We start from the raw sequence: 22,113 nt of genomic DNA, 5'->3' as shown, positions 1-22,113 counted from the left end.
GAAACATCTCACCTGAACTTTTTATTCACTATAGTTTTTCAGCTTACCTGCCAACATGTTTGAGGAGATTTCCTTTCTAGAATAAACTGAGTCAATGGTGAAGGTTCCAACTCATACTTGTCAAAAGGCAATTTGTCAATAACCATTGGCTCACAGTCTGTACAGGAAAACTTCACTACAGGATGAGATGTACGAGGTGGCTGGAGGGGAAAATCTCATTACTATTTAAACATAATACCAGAAATCAGCACATCTTTACTACCTTTTTTCTCCTACCAAAGCTTACTTGACAGTCATTTTAGTAAATTTGATTTACTAGAAATACCATTAAGCTGAAAAAACAAAAAGACCAATGTTAAATTATGTCATATTACCAAGAAAAAGAAAAACATCAAAAAATGAAAATCTATTTGTTTAAAATCAAATTTATCATCAGTCGCATTCCTTGATTAATTTCTGAATATGTAATATTCAAATAATATGTATAAACTATTGATATGTATACATAACCAATGTATATATAATAAAAGACATAAACTTTATTTATAAGTTCTCTTTCTTTCTCTATTTCTCAATGGATTCCTCTGGCTGTTTATTCCTTTGGTATATTCCTAAGATATATAAGTACCTTATTTTGAAGATCCCTGTCCTAGAGGCATAAAAACACAACACTTGAAAAAGGTATGATACAGGCAGGCAAATTTCTGAGTTCAAAGCCAATCTGGTCTACAGAGTGAGTTCCAGGAGCCAGAACTACAGAGAAACCCAGTCTCCAACCCTACCCCACCCCCAAAAAAAGACATGATACTAACTTATTGTCTCCTTCATAAAAATCCCACTTATGAAATATATATGTGCTATAATTTATGTCATTGCTATAAAGACTCAGCCTCAGAACTACCCATACTCTGGTGGCTCCCAAATCTACCTTAAGGAATAAAAACTTTCTCATTTCTTTTATGTCTACAAGTGTCTACTGGACATAACCTGGCTTTTACACATGCATCAGATACACTGTATCTAATTTCTCTTCAAACCATAAGGCCTCTTCTAATAATCTCGACATTTTAGCTGTCAAAAACTTACATAAACAGCAGTGCAGTTCTAAGGCACTTACCAGAACACATGAACAGGACATGTGTTTGGTACTAGCTGCTTCCACCTTTCAGACAACATTAAATCCCCAACAACAATAACTAATCTTTCCTACCACTTTAACTCAAATCTTCAGTTTCTCAAGACGACTCACAACTGCTTAAATAGTCTCACTGACTAGTCAGCCTCCTCCAACAATCCTGTTGTCATTTTATGTAATTCCCTATTTAAATGTATGCAGGAAAAGTAGCAGCCAATCACACATGGGGTGAGGCAGGAGCAGAGGTTCTTCTCACTGCTTTGGTCTTTCAGGCATTCCTCAGTCACGCCCACGCTGCCTGTGTGCAGCTGCCCCACATCGTCTTTCCTGCCCCTGTGCTTCGCTCTGACTACCTCATTATTGGCTGTTTTAAAACTACAGTTAAGAGAATGAGCGAGTGCCAAGAACCAAACTCAGGGGAACTTCTCCAGTACTCTCTCCCAACATGTATTCCAAACACACACCAAGCAGTTAGGTCCCATTTCCTGACATTCTGCCCTGCCTTCCATTGCAATCAGGACACTGCTCTACCTACACATTCTGAAAACCTGTCCAGAGACTGGTAATGTTCAAGATCATAAATATATTCTTGCCTAGGTGCATTTTGTTTAAACGTATTGGGGGGTGGGGGGGTGGGATTTTACCCAACTATTTCAACTTTAAATGAAGGTTTAAAATATTTTAATAGTTTGTCATCTTTCAGGCCAATCTTAAAAATTCCTTTTACCTTTTCTGAGAGGAAATTCTTCTATATTTAGGTTAAAACAAAACAAAACAACAACAACAAAAAACCCCTTTTCTTATGTGTTTCTTCCATTTAATTCCCCAAATAATCCTGGAAGACAAGAGCCATGATCCGCAGGCCCACAGTTAATAGATAATCCTTTTAACTTCAGTAACAATAATTACTTAAAAATTATAATTTGTAGAAAAATGCCATTCCCCTGCTATTAGCCTTCAACAAACAAATTTTAAAGAGCTCTTTCCGGTACCATTTCTTATGATTTTCTTCATTTCAGACAAAATATTTCAGTATTCAATGAGCCATATCGCTGTCCTGAAGGGAACCTACATGCCCTTCCAACTTACCTCCTCCTAATTTGCTCCAGATGAAAACCAAGCCACTTTCCTAAAGCAATTCCTTAACAACAACTTCCTGCGCACTCTGAATGGAAACAGGGAGCGCTCAGTCTCTAACCCTGCACTTCAGACCATGGGCAGCTCGGACTGTTTAACAGTGCTCCAGCTACCGCTCCCACTCCTCCAGGTGGGCCTTGTTCTTTCTGAATTCCAGATGATTCTCACTTCCCACGAAATCCCATAGATACTGCTGTCAGTAGCAGCACAACTGTATGAATATCCAACAAGAAGATACTTAATAAAAATATGAAAAGAGTTTTTAAAATGTTCTAGGAAAACATGGTAAAATTACCAAAGAAATGGAAAGCATGTTTTTAAGAGCAAACAAAAAAATTATATACATTTAAATTAGAAAAAGAAAAGAATAAACAGGTAACCCAATGAAACATACTAAACTTGTACTTTCGTGTGCTACTTCTTTCAAGGATAGAGACCTTATTAATAGACATAAACTTGAAGTTCATATTTCAAAGTAAAAGTTATCATGAAAATCAGACACATTTACAGTAAAAAAAAAAGAAAAGAAAAAGTACAAGTGGGTCATTTTAATTCATGAGTTATAGTTGCTTGAATCTCTGAAACACAACCTACTTTCTAGGAGTACTACTAATAACACTGCCATGCTCTAGACACTACAAAAACATTAACAAATAAAAAAATAGATTAAATGAGTCTAAATAAATACATTCATAAAAACAATTTTTATAAGTAAAACTATAAAACTCCCTAGAAGCTAAACTTCCAAGTTGTAACACCACACCTAAATGTAAAAGGTGTACAAGTAAATCTGAGTTTCCAAGACTATGGCCTGAAAGACTGCAGGCCAACTATCACAAGCATTCTCCACCTTCGTTTTAATTTCAAATGGGACCCTGGGTAACTCTTCAGGGTACACTACGTTTAAAATCCAAATAAATAAGTTTTACTACATTTACAATTTAGTTTCCAAATATCAATAACGAAAAGGTAAGCCACTATTAAAGGAAACAAGATACTCCTTTTCTGTTGTTTCACAACACCACATGTGATAGCAAATGATGGCTTATCATAGCACTTTATATGTCCGTCTAATCTCTGTAAATGAGCCATGCCTTTAAATAACTGGAGTTACAATCACTACATGCTTCACGCCAGCCTCTGCTACATAGTTAGCTCAACAAAGCTTGAGCTGCAAAGCAGGACCTTCTCGCAAACAAGGAGTTCCACAAAACAAAGTCATCTAAATGGTTATTAGTAAATAGTCATGGTTTCTCTGGTACTTACTAGTGTTGGAGAATTCTGATCTGGCCAAAAAGACTCTGGAACAGGCCAATGTCCTATAGGAACCCCAGTCTTAGGATTTGGTCTGACATATATGAGTTTGTGACAGCTGTGCCAAGGCTGAGATCCAAAAGGTCTTGATATATCTGGCTGCCCATCTATAGCAAAGAAATTAGGACAAAGAAAACATAACCTTAGGTGGAGGGAAAAATTAAGTCAAATCTATTATTACTCAACAACAACAAAAATCCCAGTGCTTGTTGATTTTTGGACTTTCCTTTAAGTCATGACTGCTTAACAGTTAGACAAGATTGCAGTTTACTAGCTAGTAAAATCTGCCATTTCAAATAAGAATTCATCAGTTCAAAGAACATTTTACCTTTTGCTGAATCAGAATGTGTAAAACATACTACACAGAAAATTTAATGAATTACATGCTTTCCCTACCAGATGATAAAGGAAGGCAAGCAATCACTTTGCACTCTTTATCCCTGTATATCCACTGTCAAAAATAATAACAGGCACACAGTAAATAGCATCTAAGTATTGCTAATGGTGCATCACTTATCATGGACAGTGCCTTGGATTTAATCTAATACACACACACACACACACACACACACACACACACACAAGGCAAAACAGTCTTAGAATTAAAGGCTAACCTTAGCAAAAAAAAGAAAAAAAATCTAGATCTAAAGTACTTATTACTTACCTTCAATCTAGAATAACTCTAGAAAAAGTAATTTTTTAAAAATAATTCAATAAACATTTATTCAGTTTAGACTTCGGCCTAAACCAAACATTAAAATAGCTGTAAAGAAAATACATCCTACTAACCTTTAACATTTTTGTTACTTAAACTTAACACAGTGCTTCACTATACAGTCCTTCGCTATATCAGCACAGGGTGTTCCCACGGCCTTTCCCTTCTCCCAATCATCCTCTAGTCAATTACCTTTGCAAAGTGGCACTGATGGCATTCTAATTCTGAAGCTATGGACAGCTGCCCATGGAATCATTGTAATCCCTCAGACCCACTAGCTGTTACATATAGTGTATGGACAGCAAGCTGAGAATAAAGTCAGGTGAAACAGAGCAGAATTCTTATTTTTATTTCATTTTTGGTTTTTTAAGACAGGGTTTGTCTGCGTTAGCCTTAGGCATCCTGAACTCACTTTGTAGACTAGGCTGGCCTCGAACTCACAGCAATCCGCCTGCCTCTGCCTCCCGAGTGCTGGAATTACGGCAGGCACCACCATGCCTGGCTTGTTTTTATTTTTTTAAAGAACCAACCTCAACAGCAAAGGCTGGGGCTTCATTTTGGGGTCCACACAAACTATTATGTCCTTATGAATGGAACAACAGTAGCTATGGAACTGAATAGGCATCTCAGGATGAAGACAGAATTACCAAGCATAAGGAAATAAGAGTCAATGTTCTAATACTAAAAAGGAAATAAGAGTTCATGCTATCTATAGACACTTAAAGGGTGTTTGGTTCTCTAAAACTTCAAACAACCTTTATTATATAAAAGGTTATGCTCCTAGACCACTAGTTTATACTAATATTCCTACTATCTTGCTTTCGGTACCAATAGCAATTGTGTAGCCATGACACAAAAGCCTTGTTAATCTTTAAATTTTATTTTGAGATAGAATCTCTCTATATAGCCCTGGCTATCTTGCTGGCCTTTAACTCAAAGAGTTCTACTTCCCAAATGCTTGGATTTAAGGTGCATCATCACACCCTTGTTGATCTTAAGACCAACACACATGCACATATGTGTATACACACACACACACACACACACACACACACACACACACACACGAGCGCGCACCTAGTTTGATAATTCATAAATCAAGTTCAGAATGTCTGTAAAAATAATACAATACCTTCTACAGGGGAAGGATCTGGTCCTGCCTTTTCGAAGTTTATTACTACTCCACTTTGTACTTTCTGCACCAAGGATTCTAGACACTGATTAAGCATTCTTGGAGAACACACAGAGTATGACCGGCCTGAGATAAAAAGGATGACATAAACTAGTTAGTTATAAGACGTCTATCTCCTATAAGAACTACAGTAAGGCTTTTTCTGACAATATTAATAGAAGTTCAGTGGTTGGTATTTCCCAATTTTAAAGAAGAATAAACAAAAAATTATTTCCAACCAACAATCTCATTGTAGGTGAGTATATAAATTTCGTACTGAGGAGAACTGCTCTTCTGGCAGTTACCACAGATCTTAAGTATTTGCATTTATTTTAACATATAGATGGTAGTGATGAGGTTGAGAATGAGTATTTTGTGGTAAGTTTCTTCTGAGGAAGTGACACTTGAGTCAGGAACCTGAAAAATACAATGAACCACAAGAAAATCTGGAGAGAGAAAAGAAAGTGCAGAAAAGCACACACTGCATGCATGTGGGAGCACATCTGAGACCTTACATGTGGAGGAGTGCTAGATTTACACACAGCTAGGGACCTAACATTGATTAAGTGTCTTCCAGCCCATAAGTACAGCTTACTTGCCAAATATGGAAAGTCATTTTATACAGCTTGAGATCAAATTTCTATTTCTTACAATCAGCTTTTCAGTGAGACCGATAGCACAGCCTAAAAGGGAAGCATCGGGACAAGTAGGAGACCACGACACTTTGATCTGTCTTGACTGCCAAATTCGGAGTGGCAAGAGCTACTGTGATTCACCAGAGAACCAAGGATGATTCCCAGGTGCTTCATTTGTCCTGAGATAAAAGATGAGCTACAGGGCTCCAAGTCACCTGTGCATGCTGGGAAAAGGTGGTTTGGGGATGAAAGCAAGTTAAAAGCATCCAACACACATACTACTCAAAAGATACAGGCATTTTATGAAAATTGCCTACAGTTTTTATAGAATAAATAAATTTAACTTTGCCCAACTCAGAAATTTTCTTTTGACTCTTCACTGTTTTACTCAGGTGCTAATACTGATTCCAGGTTTATTATATTTAGTTTGGCTCTGTGTGCGTATGTGCTGTGTGTGTGTGTCTAACTGAAAATAAGCCAACCTCTTACTTGAAGGTGTGCAATAATAATTTTTCCACAGTTAAAATGACCAAGTCTGGCAATGTTTATGCTTTGGTAAAAATTACCAAATATTACAAAGGATGAGATTTCACCTAAACAATAATCATAAGAGGAACATTACATAGAATAAAGTTCAGTTTGTTCAGCTAATCTCAAATTATTTGAATTTTTTGTAAAATGATTTATGTATTCATTTTCTCTAATTTCTGTAAAAATCTTTAACAATTTTATTTCATATTAAGATTATAACTTGTTTATGCTTTTTAAATCAATTAATCAATGGCTGTACATTGTACAACATTTCTATTCTGAGACAGGGAATCACTGTGTAGCCAGCTCTAGTTAGTCTGGAACTCAATGATCTACCCATGTCTGCCTCCTCAGTGTTGGGATTAAAGGCATATGCCAACCATGGCAGCTAAATCACTGGTAGACAAAGTTTGTTTAACAACTTCAAATACTAACATTTGTTACATAGGTATAAAAAAATTAACATTCATGAAATCCAACAGTAACTATTGACTTACCAAGACCATACACCATCAACACATGCAATTTAAAAAATACAAGTATGTCAATGTTGTTTGACAAACATAAACATGCAAATGTTGTAATGTACATTTTAGCACACTCAGATAAACTGTTTTAAGTCCCCGAGTTACTACCAGTAAAAACTTACCTCCTGTCACTTCACACATTGGTGTGATAGCAGAATCATCCAAAGGCACACCCGTCAACTGTTCTGATTCTACTGACATGGTACCAGGCAACCGTAGGACTAAAGCAAAGAGTCTCTGATCCCAACGAAAAGGTTCCTTGGTCAATTCACTTCCAGGCAAAGGAGAATTAAGAGGTAAATGAAGCTGAAAGTAATGGGGAAAAATAAGTAAGTTTTCCACACTCTATTTTAATTTTTAAAGATTATTTTATTATTGCATATGTATGGGTATTTTGCCTGTATGTGCTGTCTGTGTCCCCACACGTGTGCCTGACACTCATGGAAGCCAGGAAGGGCATCAATCCGACCCTCTAGAACTGAAGTTACAGATGGTTGAGAGCTGTCACAAGGGCGCTGGGAAGCTAACCTCGGTTCTCTGGAAGCACAGCCAGTGAGTGCTCTTTAACCTATGAGCCATTTCTCCAGCTACTCATACTATTTTTTAAAACAACTTTAAAAAACAGATCAAAACCACAGAGTCTCTTATCATTAAAACACATACTGCTTTACTATAAAGATCTTAAATTGAAATTAAAAAAAACTAAATGGCTCAGCAGTTAAGAGCACGTACTGCTCTGACAGAGGACGCACATTTGGCTCCAGGGCCCCATTCATATCAGTGGGTGCTCTCCATTACTTCTAATACCAGTTTCAGGGGATCTAACACCTTTGGCCTCTTTGGACATATACCACTACATGCCCCCCCCCACAAAAAAAAAAACAAGGATAAGCCTTAAAGGGGCTAGAGAGATGACTCAGGTTAAAAGTACTGGTTGTTCTTTCAGACCTAGATTGGATCCCAGCACCCACATGGTAATTCACAATTGTTTGTAACTCAAGCCTCAAGGATCCTTCTGGCCTTCAAGGACGCCAGGTATGTACAGTCATCTACAAGGTACACAGACTTATATTCAGGCAAAACACCCATACAAATAAAAAATTTAAAAATTAGAATAAATCAAAAAACAAAACCCTTGACTGCCCATTATCATTAGTATATAGTCTTAAAGTATAGTCTATTAAGCATGAATCTTTGGATAAGCATACTTCCTAGAAAAGAAATAAAAAATTTCATGGGACTGTTAAACCAGTTTAAAAAAAAAAAAAGGAAAAAAGAAAAGAAAAAAAAAACAGAAAAACGAGTTTTAAATCAGGGTAGGTTTGACAGAAGGCCCTAATATCAATTTCAGAAATCTTGGTATAAGATTTTACACACAGACATATAAATGAGTAAATAAACAACTTTACTTTTAAAAGCATTAATCACAGACACTGGCTGCAGACCTTTTCAATGATTAATTCAGTGCTCCCAAAAAAAGGCACAGAACCACTCAAGCATTCTGAGGCAGAAGAGGCTCTGCTGAACTACACACGCACAACTCCTCATGCAATGATAAAGTCCATCAGCACTGACAACATTACACAACTGGTCTTTGGTTGTATAATGACAAGTTAAGAGGAAAAAAGGACAGGTTCATGAGAATATTTTCAAGTATTATATACATGGTTATTTCAATTTTATAAAACTGCCTGTGTTTTTACTCATGTATTGTTGTATTTCTTATTCATTCCCCTTAGTATCACCAACTTCTCATCTCCTGAGATGGGAATGTTTGAGCAAAGCCAGGAAGAATAATGACTGGCAAACAACAACAGGGAAAAATCTGCGAGGGCTGTACTATTCAACCTAAAATACCTGAAATCCTAATTAGCATTAGTCACTACGGGAAGAATCTTCATGAATAGTTTGAGAATTAAAAACAACTGCACATAAATCAAGAAAAACACAAATCTGATCATCATAAAAATATGCAATGGAAGTAGATACATTCTAAAATGGAAAATGGAAAAATGCTTATGAGGAAATTCGTGTGACCTACAACATGTGGAAAGAGAATCAAGTATTTAGTTAACAGACACTACACATTGAAATATCAATTAGTTACCAGATACTACACACTGAAATAACAAAGAACGCTATTTCATACCATAAAATTAGCACAAGCAAAGTGAATACAAAGCAGTGAGAATGACCCGCACTGCTGGTGTGCTGGTAAGTATGTGGCCATCTGGAGGATACTGATGTCATTTGGCAGAGTTGAAGATAAGCACAGGCCACAGAAAAGCCACTGCCCAGAAACACTCTCATCTTCACAAAAAGTTCGGACAAAGAATGTTTGTGTGTATTATCAGTGGTATTTCACATGCATGAGACCCTAGGTTCAACTACTACAGAGTCATACAATGGTATTATCTGAAAATTGAAAAACCACCTACAGCTAAGTCCCATAAGGCAATCATATACAAACTGTGGCCGGTCATTCATTTATACCACAGTTAAAAAGAGCAACCTAAATCTCAAAGATCCAACAAGGAGAGATCTCAAAATAGAACTTTTTATGATATACCTACCCACTAATAAAATAACATTTGAATATACAATTTGGTAAGCATGATCTCACAGATGACCACATCCAGCTACTACTTTTGATGATACCAAACAGGAACCAAACAGTTCCTGAATTTGAACGTTATATAATGGAATTATGGAATGGGGTCTCTCTAGCTTACAGCTCCCCCCACCTCAATACTGTAAGGTGAGTTCCATTAAGTTTTTCCATGTAGCTGCAGATCATCATAAACATGCTACACTGTATTTATGTCTGTAAACATGTTATAATATACCCATCTTTTGTTGACAGAAATTTCAGTTGTTTTGGTATAATAGAAGGTCTTTGTGATAGGCACATAGTCAGAAGGCAATAATATATTTACCTTTATCATAAAAAGGTCAAGTTAGTACAGTGGCACAATTATTAAGTCCAGCACTCAGAGAATAGTGATGCAGATTCCCAAATGTGAGACCAGCCAAGGCAACCCAGAAGCACACTGTCTCCAAAGAAAAGGAAGTATTCCAAGCAGTGTAACTAATTTATATTCCCATAAGCAATGTATGAGAGGAACTAGTTGCTTGCTTCTCTTTTTACCAATACTTAGTATGAACTGCCTTACATTAAGTGTGTGTGTGTGTGTGTGTGTGTGTGTGTGTGTGTGTGTGTGTGTATGTGTGTGTGTGTGTGTGTATCGGTGGAGTTTCTATTTCCCTGGGATCTACAGAAGGTGGTTATCTTTTCATTCAATTTATTGATCATTTCAATGTACTCTTTTGTGAAGTCTTATGTTCTGGGTTTTTTGTTTGGTTCGGCTTTTTGTTTGTTTGTTTTTAAGATTTCAGAGGTTGATATATTCCAGGAATTAGCCCTGTGCTGGATTAAGGTGCTGCAAATATCTTCTACTCTGTGACCACTTTCATTCAGTCGGCACCATCTATGTTTTTCTTTCATTATTAGTGCCTTTTATTGTCCTCATAAATCCTCTGGAAGTGAGCGTGGTGCATTTAAGAGCTGTGGCTAATATATAACACCATCCTCTCACTCCTTCATTGAGCACAGGCCTTTTCTGTTAGGTGCCTGTCCACATAATTAGCTGTATTCTTCAGTCAAAATTACAAAGGCAAAATGCAAATGATTTGAGCAGAACAGCATCTTTATATAAGGTAAAAGCAAACAAGTGTCATTTCCTGTATGTTCAACACATATATGTAGAAAAGGGCAATACGGACTAAATACCTATTTAAGAGGGACAAAAATGGCATTATGTAAGAGTATAAAGACTACACACTTTATAGTGTGTAGAGTATAAAGACTATCTGCAGTGTTCTCTTCCATGTGCTAAAGTACACAACAAAATGAACACAACTAAGTAAACATGGCAAAAAGGTTTATATTACTTATTCTTACCCAAAATACTGGAAAATACTGAGGCAACTGTAGAAGCCAACAAAGTGTTTAGGTAGTTATCCAGACTTTTAAAAAATAATAATAATGTCTTTTTTTATATAAAACCAAAGACAAAACTTCACACATGCATCAAGGAAATAGAAAAGTTAGATAATTAACTGCAATGATTATACATCTGTTAGGATTTGATCAGCTACCTAAAAAGTATGTGCAAAGGCGAACATACATACACATACACGCACGTGCACGCACGCATGCACGCACGCGCACACACACTCACACACACACACAAAGTAGCTACCAAATAAAAATTTACGCAAATTTAAATTTAGATTTGGGTGGTTTAAAGATAAATAAGAAGATATGGTTCCAGAACTGGGAAAGCTTGGTGTGAGGGAGTCATGATCCTTTAGGAATCCTTCATAGATGTGCTTAAAATTAAACTAGCAAACAGAAAGAAGAAAACTGAAAAATCACAGTACCAGCAGCTTTATGGTATTTAGAAGATCTCTATTTTTTGAATACTTGATAAGAAAACATTTTTATAGGCAACATTATCTATCTTGGGAAATTTTAGTACATTCACACTCAGGCTGGTGAGAGCTATATAGTGAGATCCTATCTCAAAAGACAACAAGAAACAAACAAACAAACAAACCCCAGTCACTGGACTAGAGATGTAACTCATCGGTAAAATGCATACATACTTTACATGAGTCATGCCCTGGCAATAAATAGCCACACACATAATATTCCATTTAATACATAAAACAATGGCCATTATAGTCCCCACTACAGATTTCAAGAATTAAAGTACAGAAGCACTTCAGCAGCTTTTTGGAAGATATACAGGAAGTGAGGAGACAGAATTAAAGTCCAGGTAGTCTAGTTCCTGATCCTATGACTTTTAATACTGAACCATTACAAACCACGAGCGTGCACACACACCCCTTCTAAAAATCCAAGTATTAAAACATTACTATTAAAAGATCTAATTTTATCAAAGCAAAGAACCCTGAAACTTCATAAAAATAACTACTTAAAATTTTTTTAATGATTTCTGAATTAAGCTAGTGTTATAAACTGCCGACTGTGTCCATAAGCTTCTTATGAGCACTTTGGGGTCACTACTACACTTAGGTCCTCTACTCTTCCCACTCACCCTCATAGCTAACAGAAAAAGGCAACAATGTTTATTTTTCTTTCCCCTTCTAGTTCTCAAAACATGGGTAGTAACAAAGATTAAAAATGAAATTAATAATAGCACATTTTTAGCATAATTTTACAAGATTTACATAATATTTATAACAAGTTAATTGGAGTGATACATATTATCATTACTCCACTTATAGAGATGAGATATAATGAGATTATATGTTCAGAACCATCTGTTTGTAGAATGCCCTCAAACAATCCCTGCTTTACAATTAAATTTAGAACATCTAAAAAGGGCTGTAAACTTTGAGGATTGGATAAATCAGATGTGACTTAGTAAGCTATTTTTCCCATAACCATATTACTGACCTTTATACAACACAACTGTTGGCAAAGTATCAGTCTAATGGACAAATACACAGAGAAAATTACTGTTTATACTTACAAAGTTTAACTTAGGTACAAATGAGGTTTTCTCTATTGTTAAAATGAGTACTTTTAGTAACATCATCAATCTAGGTATGTGATTCTCTTGGTAGCCAATAGAAAATCAAATTCAGCTTCAATCTGAGAGAAGGAAAGCTGTCTCCCTTCTTCCCCTCGGCGGCTTTACCTTTCCCCTGGAACTCCTTGAGTCCTTACAAAAACTAAACTTCTTCCAAACACTGCTCTGAAAACAAATGGCAGAGTAGGTTGGTGACAACTTACCATATTGCATGTCAAACCTTGTCTTTATTAAAGTGCAATAGCCTATTTGTTTGTCATTAGCATATGGTGTGCCAAGGCAGAAGTAGCTTCTATTGGTCAGTCTCTTGCTGAACCAGGAGACAAAAGGTGTTGCCTGGATTGACTGGCCAATCAGCTCCCCTGCCTCCCCTGCCTCCCCTGCCTCCCCTGCCTCCCCTGCCTTCCCTGCCTCCAGAAAAAGGTTAGAAAGTTGCTGCCATGCCCAAGGCAGATCCTCATGCTTGCTCAGGGAGCATTTTACTGGTTTCTCTCCCATTCTTGACGGTCTAACAGTTGACAATGGCTCATATCTAATCATCTGTGACCTTGTTAAAAGTTCGATTTCAATTTATTTATTTATGGGACAGGTACATATAAGGATATTAAAAGCCAAATAAGAAAAAGTAAAGACAATAGTTTTTTTTAAAGATTTATTTTCTATCACTACATACGAATACTTGCTTACATATGGGTCTCTGTACCATGTGTGTACCTGCAGGGCAGAAAAGGATGTCAGATCCCCTGGGACTAGAGGTATGGATGGTTAGAAGCTGCCATGCGGTGAGGATATTTTAGCTGTTTCACCTTTTAAGAAAAATGAATAAAATCTCAAATAGCCAGAATTTTTACACATTAACTACATTTTAAATTAAAGGATATAAGAAATAGATAGAAGCCAGGAAACACTAAAAGGTAACTTGTTTTTCAGCAGTCTAATTGCATATGAGCAGACATCTGGCCACAACTCAGCCAGTTCCTAGGTGAAAGCACACCATCGTCTGCACTGACACTTAGGACACATCATTGCTCTGGCATGCTCTGCTAACAAACTCGATTACTAAAATAATTGCACATATATGTCCTTTCAGAATAGCACTTCCCTCTTGAGCTTTAATGACCTTGTTTACTTGGCTATCTTACTAGTTTAGTGAGCATAGAGAAGACAAGCTGATTCTTTCTACCCACAACAGCTACCAAATGAAACTCTGAAGAAAGTAATGAGTAAGAGTTGTAAACCACAGTGCAAGTACCTTTCAATGAGCTGCTTCCTCTACCTCAATACCAGACATACACACAACAGTTCCCATAAAATAAGTGTGATGGAGCTGGCTGGTCACAATGGTAGATGTCTTTAATCCCAGTACCCAGAAGGCAGAGGCAGGCAGTTTTCTGTGAGTTCAAGGTCATCCTGATCTATATAGTGATCAGCCAGGGCTACATAGTTTTACTAACAACAAGAAATCAATAGATCATAAAACCAGGTAGTCCCATCTCCAGACATAAAAGTGCAATTCTATCCCTGTGCACATACTTAACTCTACAAATAGCATTTTTATATACCCAGAAATAGAGGATAAAGTAATGAGCTACAAAACCTACCCAACACCTGGAACAAAAATAGGGTAGATAAAATATTTCCTATGCAGATACCATAGCAGCTACTATATCCTGTTCAGCACTCACAATGAAAATGTACTTATGTTGGACATAATTCCATTTAGACCCACACAGAACACAACCTTTTCAATTCTCACTGTACTGACATATACAAAGAATTTAACCATATATCATTTCTTGTAATTTTTTACCTAACAAACCAAACCCTAACGTTCTTGTGTAGTTTCTGTAGGGGCCTAGTACCAATGAGCCTGTCAGAGTATCAAAGATATAATTATGTCTAATTGTTAACAATGAAACCTTTTTAGAACAGAATAGATATCATAAATCAAGTTGTGACTCAGGTTATTTAATGAAAGGTAACATGTTACATGTTATAATTTCTTACCTTTAAGATCACATGAGTAAGTAACTGTAGCAATTTTAACAGTAAAAGCATGAACAAGGTACAGAAGGAGTAATTAGTTACCTAGGGGAAAACAAGAAAAGGCGGGAGTAAAGAATGAAAGCTTACGGAAAGTTCATAACTGCACAGAAGACACAGGAGGACCAATAGCCCCCACAAACACATTTTAGAACAGACAGAGAACTTTAGAATAGTGAAAGAGAATAAAGTGGAGATGTTAAGAGCACCTTTAAGCCTAGCATAGCAGCTCAAACCTATATAATCCAGCAAAAGACTAAAGGAGAAGGGTCACCGTAATTTCAAGATCAGCCTGGATTATGTCTTAAGGCCTTGCCTCCAAAAGGCAAGAAGACATAAAGAAAAGAGGCCAAGAAAAAAGAAAAAAGAAACAGAGGGGGAGGGGAAGTGAAAGCAGGAGGAAAAGAAGGAGGGAGAGGGGGAAGACGGGTAGGAAGATGAAGAAGAAAGATGAAGAGGGGATGGAGAAAGGAGAGAGAACAATAAAAACAAACACCACAATCCCCAAGCACATTCCAACAAGTGGCTTACAGATAAATGGGTAGGATTTTAGTAAGGAGACAAACAGCTTAGCATTCAGGGAAATCAGCAGTCCAGTTCAGGTCAAGCTTAGAAAAAATATAGAGAAGTAATAGGTACCTTTCTTCATCTAGTTATCTGTCAATCCACTCACTGCACTTAACCAAATGGCACTAATTCTTATTGATTCTTCCTATGTTGCTATGGTAAACAACATAATGGGCTCCAAATATTCTGAACTAAGTCTTACTAAGCCTTGAAAGGTGTATTTCTCCCTTGTTGAAAATGGAACTCATGTAAAGGAACTTGAACTGGATTGCTGAATGACAGAGACAAAGGAGCTCTAGGAAAGAGAAGCCAGGTACCTCAGCACCAAAAAGCCTAGAGATGAATGCACCAGCCACGTAATCCAAAGAAATAATAAATTGTTTAAGTCAACAGATTTAAAGATGGTAAGTTATGCATCAACTGGTAACTACAAGCATCATCAAATCTAGAGAATTTCAGATTCACCTTCAAAATAGCATTTCAAACGTTTACCACTTTAAAAATCCTCTTTAGCCTTTTCTCATATGAAAGTGTCCTTGTGGCCTCCCTCCTCTTCTCTGGCTGCTCCTAACTTCTAGCCTCAACACCAACCCAGTCGCAATCCCAAATACTTAAGTTTTAAATGTTGAAGACAAGTAAGCTTACTCTTGGGCCCACGCCAGTTTACACTCAGCCCCAGCGCACTTATCCACAGGTTTAATTACTATCTAAATTTAGATAGCATTGAACTTGAATATACCCAGGCAAATTCTCTCCTCTTAATACCAAATTCTTCTCTTAAGATGATTTCAAAGATACCTTAAAATCTAAGCATTTTAATGTGAACTCATGATGACTCTCTTCCCTAAGTCTTGCAATATTCCCCAGGCCAGGAAATGAATGGCTTTACCATCGTCACCCACACAGTTCTCCAGAAGCCATTTCCCTGACCCTGAAACTTAAATTCAATTTATGACAGTGACATCCTAAATATTACTTTAAATTGTGGGGTTTGTCATCTATTCTGTCTCCTTGCTCAAATTGCTTACATTAACACAGCAGTGCCTACCTAGTCTTCCAACACTTACTTGTCTTCTCCCCACCACCACACCAAGCTTTCAGTGACATCTGTGTATCTTGTTCATGCTAGGCAAGCTCTCAAACACTGGGCTACGTACATTGCCAGCCTCTGATACTTTTATATTAGCACCGCCATTACTTAGCATGGTTCAAGCTCTTTGCACACATAGTCAAGCCCAAACTTTTCCATCTTATACTAAAGTCCCCTTTTTTGTTAATGATCTCAAGTGCCATTAGCCTTGTTTTTAGTTTCTCACTCTTAAAACATTCCCTTCAGGAAAAGAAGGTCCCTCTACCTGGTATGATCTTTATTTATATATTCCATGAAATAAATCTTACTCTCTTCAGGTCTTTTCTTAGACAAAGGCTCATTCTGTAGCCCAAGCTGGCATAGGAATCCTCCTGTCTCAGCCTCAAGTGCTGGAACCACAGAACTGAACAACCACACTGGCTTCTCTTCAGATACCAGCAACCCATGGCCTCACGGAGCAGATCTAATACAGCTCTATAAGCCCTCATAGCATATTTTTCCCTCCTGTTCCCCAATTTGTTCTCAGGGCTAGAGGATGAGCCCAGTACTTCACATACATACTAAGATAGCACTCTCCCACTCTCCCTTTGGGGAGAGTAAATCATGAATGTAAATATACTTTCATCCACACAATTAATTATCTTTAATAATTTCTGTTGTCTCCAGAACCTTGGAGTCCTGTTCACTTTTCTCTCTATTCTATGCTTAAAACTATGCTTAGAGCTAGCATATCTAGATCACAGAAGTTGTTCAACAAATATTGCTGAGTGAAAATGAAAGGATTAATAATATGACTGGCTAACTATGAAGGCATTGAGGAATCTACTGAACAATTAAAAGCAATGAGATAGTGAGAGCAGAATAAATACACAAACAGCATATTTTAGAGAAGGCAGTCATGAAAAGAACTGAGCCAGCAAAAGGGCATGGTGGCACACCCCTGTAATCCCAGAACTCGAGAGGTATAGGCAGGCAGATCTCTGTAAGTTCGAGACTAACCTGGTCTACAAACAGAGTCCAGGACAGCCTTGGCTACACAGAGAAACCCTGTCTTGAAATACCAAAGGGGGAAACAACACCTTAAAATAGTATTAAAAATTCTCATCATTGTGAGGTATTAATTACTCTAAAGCAAATACACAGCTGGAGCAGCACTAAGTGGCCATCTACCCTTGTGAGAATGTGCACTGGCCTGCTGTGGTCAGACACAGGAGTATGTACTACTCCTGTATATGACAACTTGCAGTGTTCTTCTGTCAGTAGTTTTTAGTCCCATCCTACTTTAAAAAGTAGATAGAGAACAGGTAAGTAGTATTTTATACAAAGAAACATAATTGTCATAATTATCACTGGAAAGGCCAGGGTAAGGAGACCTTCTTCTCATCAAGGAATTGATTTATTCGTTCTAAGTCTCACAGGTTTTTCAAAGAACCAATGTACTAAATGCCCACCCCGTGCGTCTGGACCCCAGCCAATTATTTACAGTGTGTAATATACTGGTTCCATTATGCTTCCTGCTGCAACTTACACTTGACAAGCCCATACTTTTTTTCTGGTTACTCTGATTGCCTAAGTACATTACCACTTTTGAATATATTTTCTCGCCTACAAAACAGAGTAATACAATATATAAATAATAAACAATTGCTTTAAATTCAAGTTAATACAATTAGCCATATTAACAGAATTTAAAAAGAAAATATGATCATCTTAAAACTCAGTATCTATTTATAATTTTAAAAACAAAAACGGTACCAAAAAACAAACATACACACACACACACACACACAAAACCTCACAGCAAACTGTAAATAAAGCAAAACTGCCTCAACTTGATAAAAAGATTTGTAAGCAGCATAGCATTGCCAGCCAGCATAGACTCAGGTATGGGTTGAGGTACTAGCTGATAATCACAGCACTTGGAAAGCCAAGGCAGGATGACTCTGAGCTCAAGCTTAGTCTGGGCTATGCTACACAGTTGAGTTCAGACCAGCTGGACTACAGGGTAAGGTTTTCTTAAAAACAAACCATACAGGTACACACCCCCACAAACACAAACCGGTAGTTAACATCACATTAGCAGAGGAAAAGACTAGTTCATCTCTAACCTGATTTCCCAAGATCAGGAACAAGACAGGGATGCCAAGTCTCACCATTTTTACTAGTATATTAACAGAAGAAAAATTAAGAAAAGGTAGACAAACAGTAAGAAGGAGGAGTTTGTAAAACTTTTTAGACACTACTTTGTGTGTATAAAAACTCCCCAAAACTCCAGAAAAGGCTACTATTCAGTAAGTAAATGTGGGCAGCTCACAGGATAAAGGTCTCAGAATAACAACAAAACCCACTCACTATGTTTCTACACTAGCAATACACAAAAATCACAACTTGACGTGGGACTCGGATTTACAAGAGACGTGTCAAGCTCACACACTAAATGCTGTAAGTACTGTTGAGAACATTAAAGATGTAAAAATATGAGAAGAAGCTATAATAAAGGATCAGAGTAACAATCCCAATTCCAAATTTAAATGCAAATTCAAAGCCCCTATGTTAGACAACAAGGCTACACAGAAGAACCCTATGCTCTGGGGTTTTGTTGTTTTTGTTTTGTTTTAAGTTTTGGGTTTTGTTTTTTTTTTAATGTAGTAAATGAGTGCTCCATCTGCATGTACACCTACAGGCCAGAATAGGGCATCAGATCCCAGTATAGATGGTTGTGAGCCACCATGTAGTTGCTGGGAATTGAACTCAGAACCTCTGGAATAGCAGACAATGCTCTTAGCCACTGAGACATCTCTCTAGCCCCTGCTTTGGGTTTTAAATAATGCAGACCATGACCTCTCAAAGTCCCTTACCCAAATATTTCTTCTGACTAAATAAACTGCTACATCCCACTTAAAGCCAATCCTCTCTGAAGGCACACAGATTACCTTAAAAGACAACTTTCAAACCCCTGTAAGATGTAAAAATGTCTCATTTTTGTTCAATGATACTGAGGACATTTAAAATCAAAGTAACCTTAAGATGTCATTATTATACTCATCCTAAAGCTAGACCACTAACCCTGTGACAGGAGAGAATACTGGCAGATCGCTAATTAGCTGCAGAGACAGGATTCAAAACTTTAACAACATAAACACTTCAACCAGTGCATTTACAATAACTTAAATCTGAAGTGAATATAAATAAAAATACATAATCAATTTTCTCTTTGAGATTAAAAAAATTGTCTATTCACAAGGTGGAGGAAGAACACCAACCCAACAGTAAGAATTACCCCTACACCAGGAGTATTTGTTTGTTTAGCATGAAAAACCTGACCCAATACTAAGCCTGAAGCAAAATGTAAGCTTTGAAGATTCAAACTTCTAAAGTATAATTTATTATTCCTTTAATTCCAGATCCTTCCTTTAGTCTAATCAATCTCTCATTCCTCCTCCTAATCAACCCACTACACACACAAACACACATACACACACACACACACACACACACACACACACACACGTCTCAACATGACCCATACAGATATTAGTTAAGTTGCCAAGTTCTCCTTGATGGATGCTGGCAGGGACTGTCTTGTGTAAGTCTGGGATGGTCTTCATGTAGGGAAGCTGCTCTCTCCAAAGTCTGCGGCTTTCCTTGAAAGCCAAACTTTAGTTGCAGGATGTTTTATAAAATGAGCCCACTTGGCAGTCAACTATCCACCAAAAAGAAGCACTTGAGACCAGCATAGCTTGGATTGGAGCAAGGCACTCTACTTCTGGATCAGACCTATCTTTGAAATAGTCTTTTTGTTTTTGTTATTTTCCAACTAGACCATTAAACCACCTTAAAAAATAAAAAAATAAAAAAATCCACCAACATTCAACTAGAGCACTGGCTCTCAACCTGCTAACACTGAGACCTTTTAATTCAGTTTCTCATGCTGTGGTGACTCCAACAATAACATTATTTCGTTGCTATTTCATAATTGTAATTCTGCTGCTGTTGTGAATTGTAATGTTAATATCTGGAGTGCAAGATATCTGATATATGAGCCCTGTGGGGTCGCAACCCACAGATTGAGAACCACTGAACTAATGGCTTATTAATTTGTCATTTTGTTTACTGGAGAAAATATGCACTCAAAGAGAAACCAACCCTGTAACAGGTGGTACAGGCCTATAATCTCAGCTCTTGGGAAAGAGGCAAGAGATCTAACCTTGGCTATATGTGAGACTCTGTCTCAAAAAGCAAATAAGGAACTGTGCTGCTTAGCAAAGGCAAGAATTTATGTATCCTTATAAAACTAATGAAAATGCTTATGTAACTTACTAAGCATAAAGCTAGTATCTCTAGTCCCAATTTCTCTGACTTGCTTAGGTAACAAAGATAGAAATTTTTCAAAAAAGAGTTTAATGTCTTCAGTGTTTTTTTTAAAAAATATGTTTTATTAATTTATTCATATTACATCTCAATTGTTATCCCATCCCTTGTATCCTCCCATTCCTCCGTCCCTCCCTCCCATTTCCCCCTTACTCCCCTCCCCTATGACTGAGGGGGACCTTCTCCCCCTGTATATGCTCATAGGGTATCAAGTCTCTTCTTGGTAGCCTGCTATCCTTCCCCTGAGTGCCAACAGGCCTCCCCATCCAGGGGATGTGGTCAAATATGGGGCATCAGAGTTTGTGTGAAAGTCAGACCCCACTCTCCACTCAACTGTGAAGAACGTCCTGTCCTTTGGCTAGAGCTGGGTAGGGGTTCGAAGTTTACTGCACGTATTGTCCTTGCTGGTGTCATAGTTTGCGCAGGACCCCTGGGCCCGACTTCAGTGTTTCTTAAAACTCACCTCTCAAATACAACACTTTTATTCAAAACAAATCAGAGGGAGACAAGAACTACTTGTATTAGGACCTTCAGATTCTTTTCAGTTTCCTCCTTTCCAGTAAACACCTCCCTTCTGTTAGGTCTTCTGCTTTCTGGATTTCATATTATCTATCATAAGCAAAGACAGACCTCTATTCTCTAAGGGTTTGCTTTCCAATCATCCTAATAATCTTAATCTCTAAAATTTTTTCTAATTATTTCTAAGAATAGCAATTCTAAATTCAGGGATATCCAAACTAAAATTATCTGGTCATGCATGAAAGACATTTGCTTAACCTAGAATTTATGCATTTCATATGATGCCAAGCACAAGCCTATTAAAAAAGAAGAGATGGAGGATGGGCCAGGGTTTTAGCTCAGTGGAACAGAGCTTGCTACAGAAGTCATGTAAGGCCCAGGGCTCAATACCCAACACTGTATAAAAATTTATGTACAAGACTGGGGAGATGGCTCGGTGGATAAGAGCACTGTCTGCTCTTCCAGAGGTCCTGAGTTCAATTCCCAGCAACCATATTCATATTTATATACAAAAATGCCAAAGAACATTGTTCATTTCAAAATGGTTAATTTTATTATGAAAACTTCACGCGCGCATGCGTGTGTGTGTGTGTGTGTGTGTGTGTGTGTGTGTGTGTGTGTGTACATACATACATACATAGTTGAGAAAATGGCTCAGTTGGTAAAGTGCTTGCCATGCAAGCATGAGGACCTGAGATCCCCTGAGCCCAAGTAAAATGTCAAGCATAGCAGCACAT

The 22,113-nt window shown here is 37.4% G+C and overlaps 1 protein-coding gene across 5 annotated transcripts in view; it reads right to left on the bottom strand.

The window, feature by feature from the left end:
• INTS6 (integrator complex subunit 6) overlaps positions 1 to 22,113 on the bottom strand; it is a 71,529-nt gene that overhangs the window by 16,577 nt on the left and 32,839 nt on the right. For all 5 annotated transcript variants that reach the window (XM_084766948.1, XM_084766946.1, XM_084766949.1 and 2 more), the window contains 4 exons: positions 7,288 to 7,471; positions 5,434 to 5,559; positions 3,539 to 3,693; positions 48 to 200 (listed from right to left, as the gene is read on the bottom strand). In XM_084766948.1, the coding sequence (XP_084623074.1) occupies positions 48 to 200; positions 3,539 to 3,693; positions 5,434 to 5,559; positions 7,288 to 7,471 (618 nt within the window). The remainder of the gene's footprint in view (positions 1 to 47; positions 201 to 3,538; positions 3,694 to 5,433; positions 5,560 to 7,287; positions 7,472 to 22,113) is intronic.

Source organism: Acomys minous (assembly GCF_964271855.1).
Source record: "Acomys minous genome assembly, chromosome: 18".
Taxonomy (NCBI): domain Eukaryota; kingdom Metazoa; phylum Chordata; class Mammalia; order Rodentia; family Muridae; genus Acomys; species Acomys minous.
Note: the sequence above shows the minus strand (reverse complement) of the source record. Positions and strands in the feature narration are given on the sequence as shown.